Here is a 17,359-nt window from a genome sequence, read left to right as displayed (position 1 = left end):
ATTAGGGAAATTCAAATCAAAACCACAGTGAGATACGACTTCACACCCATTAGGATGACTATAATAAAAAGACAATAACAAGTGTTGTTGAGGATGTGGAGGCACTGGAACACTGTTGGTGGGAATGTAAAATGGTGCAGCTGCTTTGGAGAGTAGTCTGGCAGATCCTCAGAAGGTTAAACATAAAGTTAACATTTGACTCAACAATTCCACTGCTAAATATACAATCAAGAAAAATGAAAACATGACCACACAAAAGTTTGTACACCAATGTTCATAAATAGCCAAAAGGTGGAAACAATCTGAATGGGTAAATAACATTGGGTATGTTCATACAATGAAATATTATTCAGCCATAAAAAGGAATGAAGTCCTGGTACATGCTACAGCATGGATGAAACTCGAAAACGTTATACTAAGTGAAAGAAGCCCGTCACAAAAGACTACATATTGTCTGATTTCATTTGTAGGAAATGTCCGGAAAAGGCAAATGGATAGAGAGAGGAAGTAGATTAGTTGTTGCTTAGGGCTAGGGGAAAGGGGATGGGAGGATTAGGGGGTGATGGCAAAAGGACATAGGGTTTCTCCTTGGGGTGGTGAAATGTTCTAAAATTGACCATGGTGATGGCTGAATAACTTTGTGAATACTCTAAAACCATTGAATTGCATGCTGTAAATAGGTGAATTGTATGGCATGTGAATTATACCCAATAAAGCTATTAAAAAAGGAGAGAAGGAAAATGCCTAGTGTGTAAATCTCCAGTATTATTGAGGAGCCAGTCAGTGGTGGGAAGACATTGGCTGGGGAGCTGGGAGAGCTCCAGGGATGACTTCTCCATCACACACAGGGCTGCAGTGCTGAGGGCCACACTACTTTTAGTGCCCGTGAAGGTGTTATAATTTCAAATCAGAAGAAAAAAGACCTCTTAGATTGAAGAAAATGTTTTAATATATAATATTAATATACTTATCTCTATACTAATGTAATTGTAATGTATAATTTTTAATTTTTATGAAGAAAGGGGCCCATGAAGATATTTAAGTGCCTACGGCCCACAAAAGTCATCATGCAGTTTTGGGTGCTGGTCTGAATTTGGCCTGAGAAAGTAACATTTGAGGAAAGTGATAAAGGAGAGGGGGTAAACCATCCAGCTCTCTGAGGGAAGAACAGTCCAGGCAGAAGAGGCAGCGTGTGCAAAGGCCCTGAGGCAGGAGTGTGCCTGGCATGTTCGAGAGCCAGGAAGGAGGCTCCTGTGGCTGGAGTGAAGTGAGTGAGGGAGAAGATAGTAGGAAATGAGGTCAGGGAGGTGATGGGGACACAGGTCACCTTGGGCCTTGCAGGCCATGGTGAGGACCCAGGCTGTGACTCTGAGTGAGGTGGGAACCATGGAGGGTTCTGAGCAGAGAAGGAACGTGATCTGTCTTAGTTATAACAGGCTTCCTCTGGCCACAGTGTGGCTAAGGGCAGAAACAGGGAGACAAGTGCAGAGACTACTGCTACAATCCAGGTGGGCGATGATGGTGGCTGGAATCAGGGTAGCAGCAGTGGAGGTGGTGAGAAGTGGCTGAATCTTAGAAACATTGAGAATCTAGAAGCATAGGTCAGATGTGAGGTGTGAGAGAAGGAGGGAAGTCAAGGACAACTCCAGAGTTTTGGACCCAAGCACCTGGGAGGATGGAGTTTCCATTTACTGAGCTGGGGATGCATCGAAAACATGGTCCCTATCCTCATGGGGCTCACAGCTTGGGAGGGCAGAACAGATATAAATAAACACCCATCAAAGAATTACACACACAAAGGTAGAATCATAACGGCTACTGGTGCCCCAGTGGCGAAGGCTCAGGTGCTGGGAGAGCTTATAAGAGGGGGAAGTGTGTTCCAGGCAGGGCGAACAGAATGTGCAAAGACCTCATGGTGGGAGGGAGCATGGGGAGTATAAGGAGCTGGGAGAAGGAGAGGAGTGTGGTGGGGTGTGGGGAGAGGCCAGGCCTGGGCTCATGTGTGGGTTTTATTCTCTGGGAAGTCATCAGGGCTTTTGAGCAGGAGCATGCATGAGTGTGTGTGTGTGTGTGTGTGTGTGAGAGAGAGAGAGAGAAAGACAGAGAGTGTGTGTATTTGGTATGATCGGAGCTGTGCTTTGAAAATACCTTGCTGGCTGCAGTGTGGAGAATGGATTGGGGAGAGGCAAGAGTGGAGACCTGGAAGGACCAGTGAAGAGACTGCTCCCTCAGTAGGCTGAGAGATGATGGTGGCCTGGACCAGGGTAGAGGCCAAGGGGATGAACTTTGAGGGCTATTGAGAGGGTGGACTTGACAGGCCTAAATGGATTAGATGTGGGAGGAGGGAGAGGCCGTGGCATTGCAGGGTGCTGTTCAGCTGAGGCACTGGGTGGGTTCAGCTGAGATCACCGGTTTGCTGTCCACATTCCTCAGGGACGTTGGCTTCCCAGGAATAAGGGTTAGAGAAAGATGCCACTTAAGTTAGAGATGCTCAGGTCCCCTTCCCTCTTCTCCCCCACTCAGCTCCAGGGGTCACAGGAGGGGTAAAGATGAAAGCCTGAAGCTCTTATGTCCTCCCGCATTCTGAAACTCTTTTTTTTCTTTTCAAAGGTGAAAAATGCCGCAGCTTCATTGACCTGGCCCCAGCATCGGAGAAAGGTAAGTGTGGCCCCGCCCTCTCTGAAGGCATCTTCCCTGCCCACAGCCCTGGGAAAGCCCTACTGCAGCACACCCAGGTGAAGGTGCTCCAGGAAGCCAGATGTCCTGTTGCAAGGCCCTGGGTTCCTTGAGTTCTCAGTGATGTGGGAGAGGCAGATGGAGAAAGATCATCTTGCCCTCCCCTACTCGGTGGGGTAGTCCTGTGGTTCACCACCTTTCCATCAGTTCATTGCATGCTGGGACTTTGGGGGAGGCATGATGGGGCATGCGGAAGCTGGGGCCAGGCAAGACCAGTGTTATGAATTGGATTATTTTCCCCCAAAATACATGTTATAAATTCTAAACTCTATGCCCATGGTTATAATCCCATTTGGGAATGGGTTGTCTTTGTTATGCTAATGAGGCAGCAATAGTGTGGGGCGTATTTTGAGTCAGTCTGTTCTGAAATATAAAAGAGATGAAACAAGCGAGCAGAGCAGAGATGGGGGAAGAGAGATGCCAAGCCACGTGAAGATCACCCAGGAGCAGAAACTCAGAAGAGACAAGGACCTTCGTCCAGTGCTGCAGGTCTCTGTCTTCCAAATTTCTTGGCACAGATGAGTGAGCACCTCCAGTGCTGCATCCATTTGTTGAAACATCTAAATTAGTATTCCATCAATTCCTGGAGCCTTGTTTTTGCCAATGCCTTCAGTGCAGCTTGGACTTCTTGTTCAATACGATCAGTTCTTGATCATACGCTGCCTCCTGAAATGGTTGAATGTTGACCAATTCTTTTTGGTACAGTGACTCTGTATATTCCTTTCATCTTCTTTTGATGCTTCCTGCATCATTCAATATTTGCCCATAGAATCCTTCAATATTGCAACTTGAGGCTTGAATTTTTTTCTTCAGTTCTTTCAGCTTGAGCAATGCTCAGCGTGTTCTTCCCTTTTGGTTTTCTATCTCCAGCTCTTTGCACATTTCAGTGTAATACTTTACTTTGTCTTCTCGAGCCACCCTTCGAAATCATCTGTGCAGCTCTTTTACTTCATTTCTTGCATTTGCTTTAGCTACTCTACATTCAAGAGCAAGTTTCAGAGTCTGTTCTGACATTCATTTTGGTCTTTTCTTTCTTTCCTGTCTTTTTAATGAACTTCTGCTTTCTTCATGTATGATGTCCTTGATGTCATCCCACAGTTCGTCTGGTCTTCAGTCATTAGTGTTCAATGTGTCAACTCTATTCTTGAGATGGTCTCTAAATTCAGGTGGAATATACTAAAGGTTGTACTTTGGCTCTCATGGAATTGTTTTAATTTTCATTAGCTTCAACATAAACTAGTATATGAGCAATTGGTGATGTGTTCTGCAGTCGGCCCCTGGCCTTATTCTGACTGGTGATATTGAGCTTCTCCGCTGTCTCTTTCCACAGAAGTAGTCGATTTGATTTGATTTGAATCTTGTGTATTCCATCTGACAAGGTCCACGTGTATAAGCACCACTTGTGTTGTTGAAAAAAGGTTTTTCCAGTGCATAGGTTGTTGGTCTTTCAAAATTATATCATGTGATCTCCGGCATCATTTCTCTCACTTAGGCCATGTTTTCCAACTACTGATCCATCTTCCTTGTTTCCAACTTTCACATTCCAATCACCAGTAATTATCAATGCATCTTGATTGGGTGTTTGATCAATTTCAGACAGCAGAAGTCGGTAAAAATCTTCAATTTCTCCATCTTTGGCATTAGTGCTTGGTGGGTAAATTTGAATAATAGTCGTGTTAACTGGTCTTCCTTGTAGGCATATGGATATTATCCTGTTACTGATAGCATTGTACTTCAGGATAGATCTCGAAATGTTCATTTTGACAATGAATGTGATGCCATTCCTCTTCAATTTGTCATTCCTGGCGTAGTACACCATATGATTGTCTGATTCATAATGAACAATGCCATTCCATTTCAGCTGACTAATACCTAGGATATCTATCTTCAAGTGTTCCATTTTATTTTTGACAACTTCTAAGTTTCCTAGATTCATACTTTGTTCGTTCCTCATTGTGATTATTAATGGATGCTTGCAGCTGTTTCTTCTCATTTTGAGTCATGCCACATCAGCAAAATGAAGGTCCCAAAAACTTTACTCCATCCATGTTATTAAGGTTGACTCTGGTTTGAGGAGGCAGCTTTTTAATTTTTTTGAATGCCTTCCAACCTGAGGGGCTCATCTTCTGGCACTATATCAGATGATGTTATGCTGCTATTCATAAGGTCTTCACTGGCTAATTTTTTTTTCCTCCACTGCAATTTATAATGACCCAAAATAACTGGCTTTAATGAAGAAGTTTATTTCTCTCTCATAAAAGTTTGGAAGTAGGCCATCCAGGTGGCTTTGCTTCACAAAGTCCTTGGGATCTAGGCTTCTTCTAGCTCTAAGATGGTGGCGAGAGCTCCAGCTATCGCATCTGCATTCTAGGCAGCAGAATAAAGAAAGGGCAAAAGAAGAAAGTGCAAAGATTGTGTGTCAACTCTAAGGTTTCCAGAAATTGCCCCACAACACCTTCTTGTCTCTCATTGACCAGACCTTGATCGCATGGCCACACTGAGCTGCACAGAAGGCTGGAGGATTTGATCCTTATCCTGGGCAACTGTGTGCCCAGCTAAAAATGAGAGGTTTTTATTATTTTTGGAGCCCTGGTGACACAGTGATTAAGAACTTGGCTGGTAACCAAAAGGTCTGCAGTTCAAATCCACCAGCCGCTTCTTGGAAACCCTGCGGGGGCAGTTCTACTCTGTCCTATAGGGTTGCAGTGAGTTGGATCGACTTGACGGCAACGGGTTTGATTTTTTTGTTTTTTTATTTTGGAAGAGCAGGAGAGTGGATACTGGAGAAACCCACCACGGGAACATCGGGGAGAGTGGCAACCTCCCCACTTGCCTACCCCTGCCACCAAGGAGAAAGGTCCCAAGACAGAAACAGGTGTTCAGGTCTCTTCAAAGAGCCCAGAGCTCAGGAAAGGCTTCTAGGTTTGGGAGTCAGGGGAAACTGAGGCAGAAGTTCAGTCATATAAACTGTCCCAGCATAGGGAGCATTGGTGTACTTCCCTCGGAAATGCCTGCGTTCAGGACGCGTGACCACCCACACCCCCTGCTGGTGGGACTGAGATTGCAACTCCCTGCGGCAGTCAGGAGGCTCAAACCTGGAGGGGCCCTCGGGTTACTGAGCCTGCAGGATAACTTCTGTGTCCCTGACACCACCTGAATAGTTGATAAAGAAGGGGAGTCAAAAAAGACCCGTGTCCTGAAGGCAGGTGGGTTTCCTGTCTCACAGACACCATCTCCTTGGAGAGCTCCTGCTAAAGTGCGGCAGGTGAGATGGGGGGCCACCTCCTCTCTGGCGGCCTAGTGGTTAAGAGTTACGGCTGCTAACCAGAAGATCGGCGATTCAAACCACGAGGCACTCCTTGGAAACCCTTTAGGGCAGTTCTACCATGTCCTATAGGGTCGCTATGAGTCAGAATTGACTCTATGGCAACAGGTTTGGTTTTTTTGGTTTGGCATCCTGTTTAATCTCTATGTGTAGCCATCCCTGAGGTAGCTGGCTGAGCATCTTGGGCCCTGGCTTCCAATTGAGATCTCTGGGAAATAATAATAACAACAACAATAATGAATGGCTGGCATTTATTGAGCAGTTATTATGTGCCAGGCACTGTGCCAAACATCTTACATGTATTATAGGAGAGACTGTCATTCTCACCACCACTTGACAGATGAGGAAACTGAGGCATACCGATCCTAGGTCACTTACGTCTCACATCTCATCCGGGGCAGGGCTGGGGCAGAGCCCAGGCTCTGTACCCTCCACTACGCTGCGTCTTGGAAGCTGGATACCTGGAGGCAGCACTCTGGGCTGCACAGCACATAATCCCCAAGGCCTTTGGGTTCCTGGGACCTGTGTGTGGGTGTGCACACATGTATGTGTGCCCTGTTGAGAATGAGTGTGAGTTGCATGAGCATGTGCTCCTGTGAGCATGTGCACACATACCTCATGTGAGCACGTGTGCATGCTGGTAAGCGTGTGTGAGTGTGAGCACAGAGGTGTGAGAGTGTATGTGCACATGTGTGCCATGCAAGCATGTGGGCAGTTGTGTGTGCTCCAGTGTGAGCACGGGCATGGGTGTGTGTGTGTGCACATGTATGCAGGCATCTGTGTGCAGGACAGGGGGTTTGCTCATGCCTCCTCCCCGAGACCTTCATTCCTGCTTCTTTTATGGGGTCCCAGAGAGGTTGCATTTTTGTGTTTTACTGGCCTCGTGATTTTACTTACAGTGCTTGGAGGCCGTGTTGAAGACCTCTGGCAGCCTATATAAAAATGTTTACAAGGAGCCTGATTGGGAGGCCACGCTTTCCAGAATGATTTTCGTGTACTCATGGCCTCTCAGGAAACCCTGGTGGTGTAGTGGTTAAGGGCTGCGGCTGCTAACCAAAAGGTCAGCAGTTTGAATCCACCAGGGACTCCTTGAAAACTCTATGGGGCAGTTGTACTCTGTCATATAGGGTCGCTATGAGTCAGAATTGACTCGATGGCAACGGGATTGTTTTTTTTTTGTTTTGTTTTGTTTTCGTGGCCTCTCAGTCACTTTTCCATCAGTGTCAGGGGTTTGGTCCACAGCAGCCCCCCTGACCTCCCCCTGAGCCTCCCAGCCTTGCCCCCCTCAGGAGGCACCAGCAGGAGCCAGGCTTCAGGCAGCCCTGCTTTGCATTGGCCATTCCGTCCATCACCTTACCATCTTTACAGGCACAGAGAGGTGGGTGACTTGCCCAAGGCCACAGAAGGAGTCTGGGACGGATGTTCTCATCCAAAGCATGCTCTTCTCCCAGATTCTTCCCCTGTATCAGCTTCCTCTGTGAGTTCCCACCTGGTTTCCTTCTGGTTTGCCAACTATGATAATAATCGGGGGATAGCACTAACTGGCCCTCATGCAGTGCTTACCAGGTGCCAGGACTGTTCTGAGAACTTCACGCATACTGGCTCTCTTAATTCCCATTTTAAGGATGAGGAGACTGAGGCACAGAGAAGTTAATTGCCTTGCCCAAGGCCACACAGTTAAGATGCAGGGGAGCTGAGATTCCAACCTGAGCAGCTTGACACTTTATTGCCTGGTCCTTCTGCTGATGTGTGAGGCCTCTTGAGATGTGGGTGATGGTCTCCTGCCATCCTTCATCAAGACCTCTGGGTTCAGGGACTTTTTAGGCTAGTGCTCCCCTTCCCTTCTGAACCTCCTTCCACCTGGCAAACCAGAGTCACAATTTCAAGCTCCTTTTCAAATGTCACCTTCTCTTTCTCATTTTTTCCAATTCCCTTTAGCCCCTTGATTACTCACTTTCTCCCTGGCAAAATACTTGTCTATCATCAGTGGTCTTACCAAACCGAAAACCAATTACCATCAAGTTGATTCTGACTCATAGTGGCCCTATAGGACAGAGTAAAACTTCCCCATAGGGTTTCCAAGGTGGATTTGAACTACCAACCTTTTGGCTAGCAGCCGTACCTCACTGGACCTCTTAACCACTACTGCACTACCAGGGCTCTGGTCTTACCATGGCAACCATTTTTCTTAGTTTGCCTGACCATTCTAGTTTTGTGTTTTACACTGGGAATATCTTTTTGTTTGATGCTAAGTCTAAGCCACAACCAGTTTTCATCTGGACTCCTGCCACTACATCCTAACTGATTACCCACTTCCGTATTGCCCCCTGATTCACTTGATCTTTGTAAAGCATAAATCATATCATGTGGCTCCCTTGCTTAGAACCCTCCTGTGGCTCCATCTGAATCAGGATAAAAGTCAGTGTCCTCAGTGTGACCTATAAGGTCCTGTGGGATTGGCCCTGTACTTCTGGGATCTCATCTCCTACAATCTCTCCTCCCTCACCACACTCCAGCCTTCCAACATCCTTGCTGTCCCTTGAGTCGGCCAAGCTAGTTTGCACTTCAGGGCCTTTGCACTTGCCCTTCCCACCTCCTGGAACATTGTTCTCTCAGCTGTCTACACACCTGGCTCCTTATCATCATTCAGGTTTCGGTCCAAACGTCATCTCTTCAAAGAGGTCTTCCTTGAACCTGTTTTTCAGTGCACCCCCTCCTCCTGCCAAGTCCTTCTTTGCTCCCTTAGCCTATTTAATTTTCTTCACATCATGGATTACTACCTGTAAACCATCTTTTTTATTCAGTGGTTATTGATTCATGGCAGTTCTCCAACAGACCACCAGCTCCATGAGGACAGGGGCTTTGTCTTGTCCCCCACTATGTCCCCAGTGCCTAGAACAATGCCTGGAACTAATAAAAAAGTGAAAGACCAAACCCGTTGCCATCGAGTTGGTTCCAACTCAAAGTGACCCTATAGGACAGAGTAGAACTGCCCTATAGGGTTTCCAAGGAAGAGCTGGTAGATTTGAACTGCTGACTTTTTGGTTAGTGGCTAAGCTCTTTCTTAACCACTGTGTCATCAGGGCTCCCGCTCCAAAATGCTTGTTGAATGTATGAAAAATGAATATTGATTTTAAACATTAAACACACTTGTTATAAAAATTTTAACAACTCCTAAATGGAAACTCTACCACCTGTCTGTCAGTTTATCTTACTGTGGTGGTTCGCATGTTGTTGTGATGATGGAAGCTATGCCACTGGTATTTCAAATACCAGCGGGTTCACTCAGGGTAGACAGGTTTCAGCGGAGCTTCCAGACCAAGACAGACTAGGAAAAAAGACCTGCTGTTCTACTTCCAAAAATCAGCCAATGAAGGTCTTATGGATCAGAACAGAACATTGTCTGACTCGCTTGCTTTGGACACATCATTGGGAGGGATCAACTGCTAGAGGAGGACATCACGTTTGGTGAAGTACAGGGCCAACGAGGTCGAGGGAACCCCTCGGTGAGATGGATTGGTAGAATAGCCACAACCATAGACTCAAACATGCTGGCGACTGTGAGAATGACACAAGATGGGGCAACATTTCATTCTGTTGTGCATAAGGTCGCCACGAGTCGGAGTTGAGTCAAAGGCAGCTAACGAGTGTAGAAACTAGAAAGGAAAGTCTCTTATAAGCCCCTCTCTAGGTATTCACTATTAACAGTTTGATGTATCAGTCCTTGAAGATGAATAAACACAGAGATAAAGACGTAGATACACACACACCAGGGGTGGATTATCCAAGAGACAAGGTAAGCATGGTGCTTGCCTTGCTTACCAGGTTATCTGTAGTGAACAATTTGACATGGGTTTCACCACATCTTTGACTCAAGAATGGATGGCAACTGGTAGGGCTGGAACTGACGTGGCTGGTTTCTGGGTGCGTGTGTGTGTGTATGTGTGTGAGACTCAGTCAAGGTCGCTCCTGGTCATCGTCAGGACTTTTATTTCTCTGATGTGGTGAAACTCATGTGAAATTGTTCACTACAGATTAGTAAGTAAGCACAGGTAAGCCCGTGCTTACCTGTGCTTACTGGGTCATCCGCCCCTGTGAGGGATTATAAGTTTGAAGACTTTGATTTTGTAGGAAGCTGCTGTGGGGTTGGGAGAGAGACAGATGCTAGCCATACCTAGAAGCAGCATCTTTGATGTGGTGAAAAAATGTGAAATTGTTCACTACGGATGACCTTACCTATTGGATAATCCACTCCTGACACACACACACTCATTCAGAAAATAAAAGTTAACAATATATTATGGATTGCTTTCCATAGCAATTCATAGAACTCACCCTTGTCTTTTTAAACAGCTGTATCAGATTCCACCAAACGGGGTAAATTTTTTAACGAAGTTCTAGAGCTGTCGTTCAGCTTTTCCCCCGTGCACTTTGAGCATTCGTGCACGTATCTTTCTCCCTCACCAGAGTGGGAGTCCTCTGAGGGTAGCAATGGTTTCCTCCTTACCTCTGGGCTTCCAGGGACCAGCCCTGGCAAAGCTGGTTACCGAGTGCCCTAGTGAAGGGCTCACAGCAGGTGTATGAGGCAGAGGAGAAAAAGTTAATTAAAGATGCCCAAGCCATTCATGAAGATGTAATGAAGTATGCAAATGCAGATAAATGGCAAAGCCTGTGCATTGGAAATTTGATACTGAAAATGCAGAGACAAAGCTTTGTGTGCCTGGCTTCTTTGTCCCTCAGAATCTCCATCTCTTAGCAAGATTCTCCTACCAAACAATGTGACAATTGACCATCTTAAAACCTGGTGTACTGATCAGTAATATGCAAGAGAATGCTGTGTGACAAGCACCCCAGAGCTCAGGGGTATTCAAGCCTTTGTTTTTAACTTACATGTCTGTAGGTTGACTTGGGTTCAGCTGATCTAGGCTGGCTTTGTTCCAGGATGTGGACTGGGCTCAGGTCTTCTCCACGTGCATTCATTCTGGGTCCCAGGTTGAAGGGATAGGAGCTACTCACCTGGCAGAAGCCTTTGCCATTGTAATGGCAGAAACACAAGAAGGGAGCTAACTGCACAAGCACATTTGAACTTTGGCTTGTATCATATCTGCTAATACCCCGTTGGCCAAAGCGAGTCACACAGCCAAATGAAACATCATTATACACTCCTAACATGGAGGTATGGGGTGGAATGGAGTAAATACTGCTGAACGATCATGTAATCTACCACCTTCTGGGCTATCACCCAGGACTCAAAAATGAATGGCAAATGGTAGGGTTAGAACTGACTTGGCTGGTTTCTGGGTCTGTGTGTGTGTGTGAGACTCAGTAACTTGCTTGTCAAGGTCTCCCCTGGTCATTGTCAGGACTTTTATTTCTCTTTAAGAGACCTAAATATTTGGGTGAGGTTATAGTCATTCACTTGCCAAACACCAGTTTCATATCCTCTGTGTACCAGCCATCGCACAAGCTTTCAAGTTGACAAACAGTTCCTGAGCATTTACAGTTACCAGCTCTGGGCTAGGTGTTGGGGCACAACCATGAATGAGGCAAAAGTCTCTGCCCTCCTGGAGTGGAGCTCGGTAAACAGACATCATGGAAAGGCTCCAACTGAGGATTGAAAAGTACCCCCTTGGCTGCAAAACATTGGGGAATCTTTTCCCTCGGCATCAGCTAAAGAAATATCCCCCTCTGGATCCTTCCAGAAAGTCCCGGAAGATGTTTGGGTTTTCCTCCCTTCATTGTGCTAACAGCCCACCATCAAAGAATTGCCCCAAGTCATTTGTCAAAGCCTGACTGGGGCAAAGTTCCCAGTTCCTAAATCCCAGGTTAAAGCTTAACCTCAAAGGTAGATGACCTCTGACTGTGAATGAATAAATGAACGAACAAACAAATGGAGCTGCTCATGGTTCGTGTTTACCATTAAGGCTACACTACCCATTGCTGTCGATTCCGACTCATAGCGACCCCATAGGACAGAGTACTACTGCCCACATAGAGTTTCAAAGAAGCGGCTGGTAGATTTGAACTGCCGACCTTTTAGTTAGCAGCCGAGCTCTTAACCACTGCACCACCAGGGCTCCAAGGCTACACTAAAACCAAAAACACCAAACCCACTGCCATTGAGTCGATTCCGACTCATAGTGACCCTACAGGACAGAGTAGAACTGCCCCATAGGTTTTCCAAGGAGTGCCTGGTGGATTCAAACTGCCAACCTTTTGGTTAGCAGCCATAGCTCTTATCCACTATGCCACCAGGGTTTCCAAGGCTACACTAGTGACCTCCTAATTGCCAATCCAACTGCTTTTTCTCAGTCCTTGTTTGCCTGGATTCATCTACAAGAGCTGTCAACACTGACTAAGCAAATGCATTTGCGGAGAGCTTACTCTGAGTGGGTGCCACCTTCTGGAAGCTTGCTCCCGTCTTATCCTCACCTGACTCCTTCCCACCTAGTCCTTCTGTCCCCTCCCATCACTTCTTTTCAGTTTCCCTTATGTACTCATCTTCCTCCCTCTACCTTCCAGTTGTCTCTGTCCCAGAGTTCCTTCCTACACTTTTCTAACCTCACTCTAGGCACTCTACTTTCTGGGTGATTTTATCCCCACTGTGGCTGGCAACCTCCACCTCTTCCTTTATTATTATTTTTTGGTAAAATTTTATTTTAGAACAGTCTTAGATCTACAGAAAAATTGTGAAGCTCGTTCCTGTATACCCTACACCCAGACTCTCCTATTCTGCCTCTTCATTTATATTTTAAAAGTAATTTTAATTTTTTTGTCAAAGTGGTACATGTATATTGTTTTAAAAGTGAAAAAATACTATGTCTGATGGTGACAACAACAGTCACCACTTCACTCCTCCCACTCCCTATTTCCACTCCCCAAGGCTACCAACTTAGCTCATTTGTTATCTATCTCAATATTTAAAAAATAATGTGCTTATCTTGCTTTTTAATGATTAGACAATTATAGATATTAGTTCTCTTATAGCACCCCCAGAATTTTTCCCCTCTTTCTATCCTTCCAATATAGTTATGCCACAATTTTTGCTTAAGTCAGTGGTCAATTGTTTACATTATCATTACTCGTAAATATTATTCACAACTGAGCCATGTAATATACTATGGTTTCATTTTCTTTCTTATATAATTTTTCTCTTCTGGGAGTTAATAGTTTTCTTTCGTTTCTTTAGGTTTCTATTCTAGGTTTGTATCACAAATTTGGAGCCCTTGTGGCAAAGTGGTTAAGAGCTACAGCTGCTAACCAAAAGATCAGCAGTTCGAATCCGCTAGCCACTCCTTGGAAACCCTATGGAGCAGTTCTACTCTGTCCTTTAGGGTTGCTGGGAGTCAGAATCAACTCAGTGGCAATGGGTATCACAAATCCATCTTGGATTTCTCTGCAAAAGTGTAAAATTCAATATCTTCAAGCAGAACTGGGTATTTATAAGACTTCTCTCCTTCCCTCCCTCCTTTCTTTTTTTCCTTCTATTATGGAGCCCTTTGATTTCCATCCTCAGTCTGGCACAGTGGCTGTCTAGGGCTGTTATTCTGGAAGCCCTCTTTACCATTATTTTGGGAATTTCCATCTTCTCTCATGTTGGATCCCTTCTTTCCTGGATACCAGGTAGTCTTTCTGGTTTACTTCTTCTCCAGTAGCTTTCTGAGAAAAGGAAATGGTTGAGACTTTGCATACCTAATGTCTTTATTTCTCTCTCACACTTGGCTTGGTTGAGTATAAAATTTTGGATTGGAAATAATTTACCCATTAAATTTGGAAAACATTGGCTGCCCACTTGTCTTCTAGCTTCCAGTTGTCTTCTAGTGTTGTTGAGTCCAGTGCCATCTGTCTTAGTAGTCTAGTGCCGCTATAACAGAAATACTACAAGTGGATGGCTTTAACAAAGAGAAATTTATTTTATCACAGTCTAAATTCAAATTCAGGGTGTCAGCTCCAGCGGAAGGCTTTCCCTCTCTGTCAACTCTGGAGGAGGATTCCTTGTCATCAATCTTCCCCCGCTCGAGGAGCTTCTCAGGCACAGGGACCCCAGGTCCAAAGGACTGGCTCTGCTCCTGGTGCTGCTTTCTTGGTGGTATGAGGTCCCCAACTCTCCACCTGCTTCCCTTTCCTTTTATCTCTTGAGATAAAAGGTGGTGCCGACCACACCCCAGGGAAACTCCCTTTACGTTGGATCAGGGATGTGGCCTGAGCAAGTGTGTTACAGTCCCACTCTAATCCCCTTTAACATAGAATTACAATCACAAAATAGAGGACAACCACAGAATACCGGAAATCATGGCCTAACCAAGTTAATACACACATTTTTTAGGGGCCATAATCCAGTCCATGACACCATCTGATTCTTTTGTGTGATCTAGCTTTTTCCTCTCTGGAAGATTTTAGCATCTTATTTTCTATTCTTATTTATTTATTTTTTAAAAAATATTTTCCATATTTTTGCCTTTTTATTCTAATCCTGAGATATTTATTCAACTTTTATCTTTCAACCATTTATTGAATTTTTGAATTTGTATAGTCATATTTTTAATCTTAAGGGGCTTTCTTGTTATCTGAGTGTCCCTTTTTATAGTTTCTGGCTTTTGCTTTACGAATGTAGTATCTTATCTCTCTGTTTCTCTGAGAATATTAATTAAAAAAAATTCTTTTGTACCCTTTCAAGTTCTTTTGCCTATTTTATTTTATTTTGGGCCTCTGTTTTGTATAACTGTTCCTCAAATAGCTGATACTCACCTTTAAGAATGAGGCATTAACGTGCTATTTTGAAGTTCTAGATGGAATTAGGGGTAGATATTGGCCCATAAGCTTCCCAATCATCTGGTCTGTAGATCCTTCATATAACAAGGCCATCTGGTCAACCCATATCCACTTCGACCAGACCTGTTGCTGTTGCGTGGATTCCAACTCATAGTGGCCCTGTAGGACAAAGTAGAACTTCCCCGTGAGGTTTCCAAGGAGTGCCTGGTGGATTCAAACTGCTGACTTTTTGGTTAGCAGCGGTAGCTCTTAATCACTACGCCATAGGGTTTACAAGGAGTGGCTGGTGAATTCCAACTACCTATCTTTTGGTTAGCAGCCAAGATCTTAACCACTGGACCACCAGGGCTCACATCCACCTTTAACCCAAAACCAAACCCAGTGACATCGAGTTGATTCCGACTCATAGCAACCCTATAGGACAGAATAGAACTGCCCCGTAGAGTTTCCAAGGAGCGCCTGGTGGATTTGAACTGCCAACCCTTTGGTTAGCAGCCATAGCACTTAACCACTACGCCATCCACCTTTAGCTGGTCTTTTCTCTTGGGCTGGTCTGTTTCCCAAAGAGGAACCCTCCTATCTCTGGTGTATTAATTAGTCTAGCTGCTCGCATCCTGGAATTTGAGTAGGGGAAGGGTGATAGGAGATGTCTCACTGCCCCAAATGTAGACTTTCACTTAATTCTTGGTTCTAAGTATGGAGCTCAGTGGAACCTGGTGCCTACATTCCTAGGTTTTTCTTAGGTTTCCTTCTCATCAGCTTCCTCCCTGAAGGTGGTCAATATTCAGCTTTCTCCCATCTGCTAAGCCATTAACCACCTATCCATTAATTTTCCACATTTTAAAATGTTGCTGACATCTATCTATTGCCATCTCTTCTCCTATTTTCTTTGTCCTTGTGGAATTATGCCTTTCTCATTCCTCTACTGTCATTATGGGTAGCTTTGAAAGGAAGCAGAGATAAACCTTTTCTTTAACCCCCCCGCCATGTTCAACCCCACTTTTGACTTCCTACGCCCATATCTCTTTCCTGACCTCCAGACTCTACCTCCAAGTTCTTCCTAGACACCTTTCCTGGGATGCCCCTAGGTACTGCAAACTCAGCTTGTCCACAGTGGAAATCACTGTCTTCTCCCTAAACCTCTTCCTTCTTCTTTGTCCTGTCTTCACCATCATCTGTTCTTTCTCCCAAGCCAGGAACTGGGAAGACATCCTCAACTCTTGCTTCTCCAAATTATCTGACAAGTCTGGTTTCTTGTCTTTCCTAAATATCTCTTGCGTCTGTGCCTCCTCTCTGTCCCCACTCCACTGCCCCTTCCTAGTTCCCCTTCTCATCACTGCTGTCCCAGATTATGGCAACAGTCTTTCTTTGCTGGCCTCCCAGGCTCCAGTCTGTGCTACTTAAAATCCGTTCCTCAATCCCATCAACACAGTGGAGCACCGAACAACACTGACTCACAACAACCTGAGTGTTGAGCAAAAGAAGCCAGAGTCAAAAGAATGTATGCTATATGATCTCATTTATACAAGAGTGGAAAACTAACCTATGTTGTTAGAAGTCAGGAGAGTGGTTGCCCTTGAAAAGGTGTGCCTAAACGGTCATGTGCAGGGGACACTGGTGGTGAGGAAGGTTCTTTTTCTTGATCTGTGTGTCCAGTTTATGACAATCCACCAAGCTGTGCATTAGTGATACATGCATTTTTTCTGTAGGTGTATTATACTCAAAAGCAAATGACAATGAATTCCTCACACTGAATTCTAAATTATCTTTCTAAAATGAAAACCTGGTCATGCCAGGCTCCTCCTTCTTATAATTTTATTGGCTCTCAAACTTACACAGGACATTTTAACAGAGTGTTCACGGCCCATCATGATCTGACCCTTGTCTCCCTTCCCACCCTACCTCCTACAATCCTTGGCACGGGCCCTGGGTTCCAGCTCTGCCTCACTACTGGCATACATCTCCTCGTAGTCACTTGTGCCCCTGTGCCTTGGCATATGCTGTTCCCCTTGCCTGACTTGCTTTTACTTCTGTTGTTTGCTTTACAAACTTCTATTCATCTTTCAAAACCCAGCCTAGACATGACCTCTTCTGCAAAGCCATCCCGGAATCCCCAAGGACTTGTCCTGTTAGCACTATTAGTGTTAAGGTGATCTCCCCCATCAGACAGGGTGCTCCCTGAGGGCAGGCACTGAGTCTTTGGCATAGAGTAGGAATTTAAGAAAGGTTTGTTGAATAAATGAATGAGGAAATAAACAGGGGCTGTGTTACAGACACTGGACATTCCATTTGGGTTTGGAAACCTGGATCCAGATTCCTGATGCCTGAGCTCTGTTTTAAGTCATCCCTGTCCTGTTTCTCAGTGGGCTGGGATTTCTGGCAACCACCAGCTAACAATTTTTATGAAACAATCTCAACACTTGTGGGTTTCATTTGTTTCATATTTCAGGGCTGTGTAACGAGGTAGAGCCTCCGTGGCCACAATCCTCCCTCTTGCGTGAGTCATTTCTCACTTCAGTTCCTCTA

General features: G+C 45.1%; 1 protein-coding gene across 3 annotated transcripts in view; it reads left to right on the top strand.

The window, feature by feature from the left end:
• GSG1L (GSG1 like) overlaps positions 1–17,359 on the top strand; it is a 275,751-nt gene that overhangs the window by 88,586 nt on the left and 169,806 nt on the right. For all 3 annotated transcript variants that reach the window (XM_064295755.1, XM_064295754.1, XM_064295753.1), the window contains exon 2: positions 2,611–2,658. In XM_064295755.1, coding sequence (XP_064151825.1) covers positions 2,611–2,658 — 48 coding nt within the window. The remainder of the gene's footprint in view (positions 1–2,610; positions 2,659–17,359) is intronic.

The sequence above is a fragment of the Loxodonta africana genome, chromosome 12, assembly GCF_030014295.1.
Source record: "Loxodonta africana isolate mLoxAfr1 chromosome 12, mLoxAfr1.hap2, whole genome shotgun sequence".
Lineage (NCBI taxonomy): Eukaryota > Metazoa > Chordata > Mammalia > Proboscidea > Elephantidae > Loxodonta > Loxodonta africana.
Note: the sequence above shows the minus strand (reverse complement) of the source record. Positions and strands in the feature narration are given on the sequence as shown.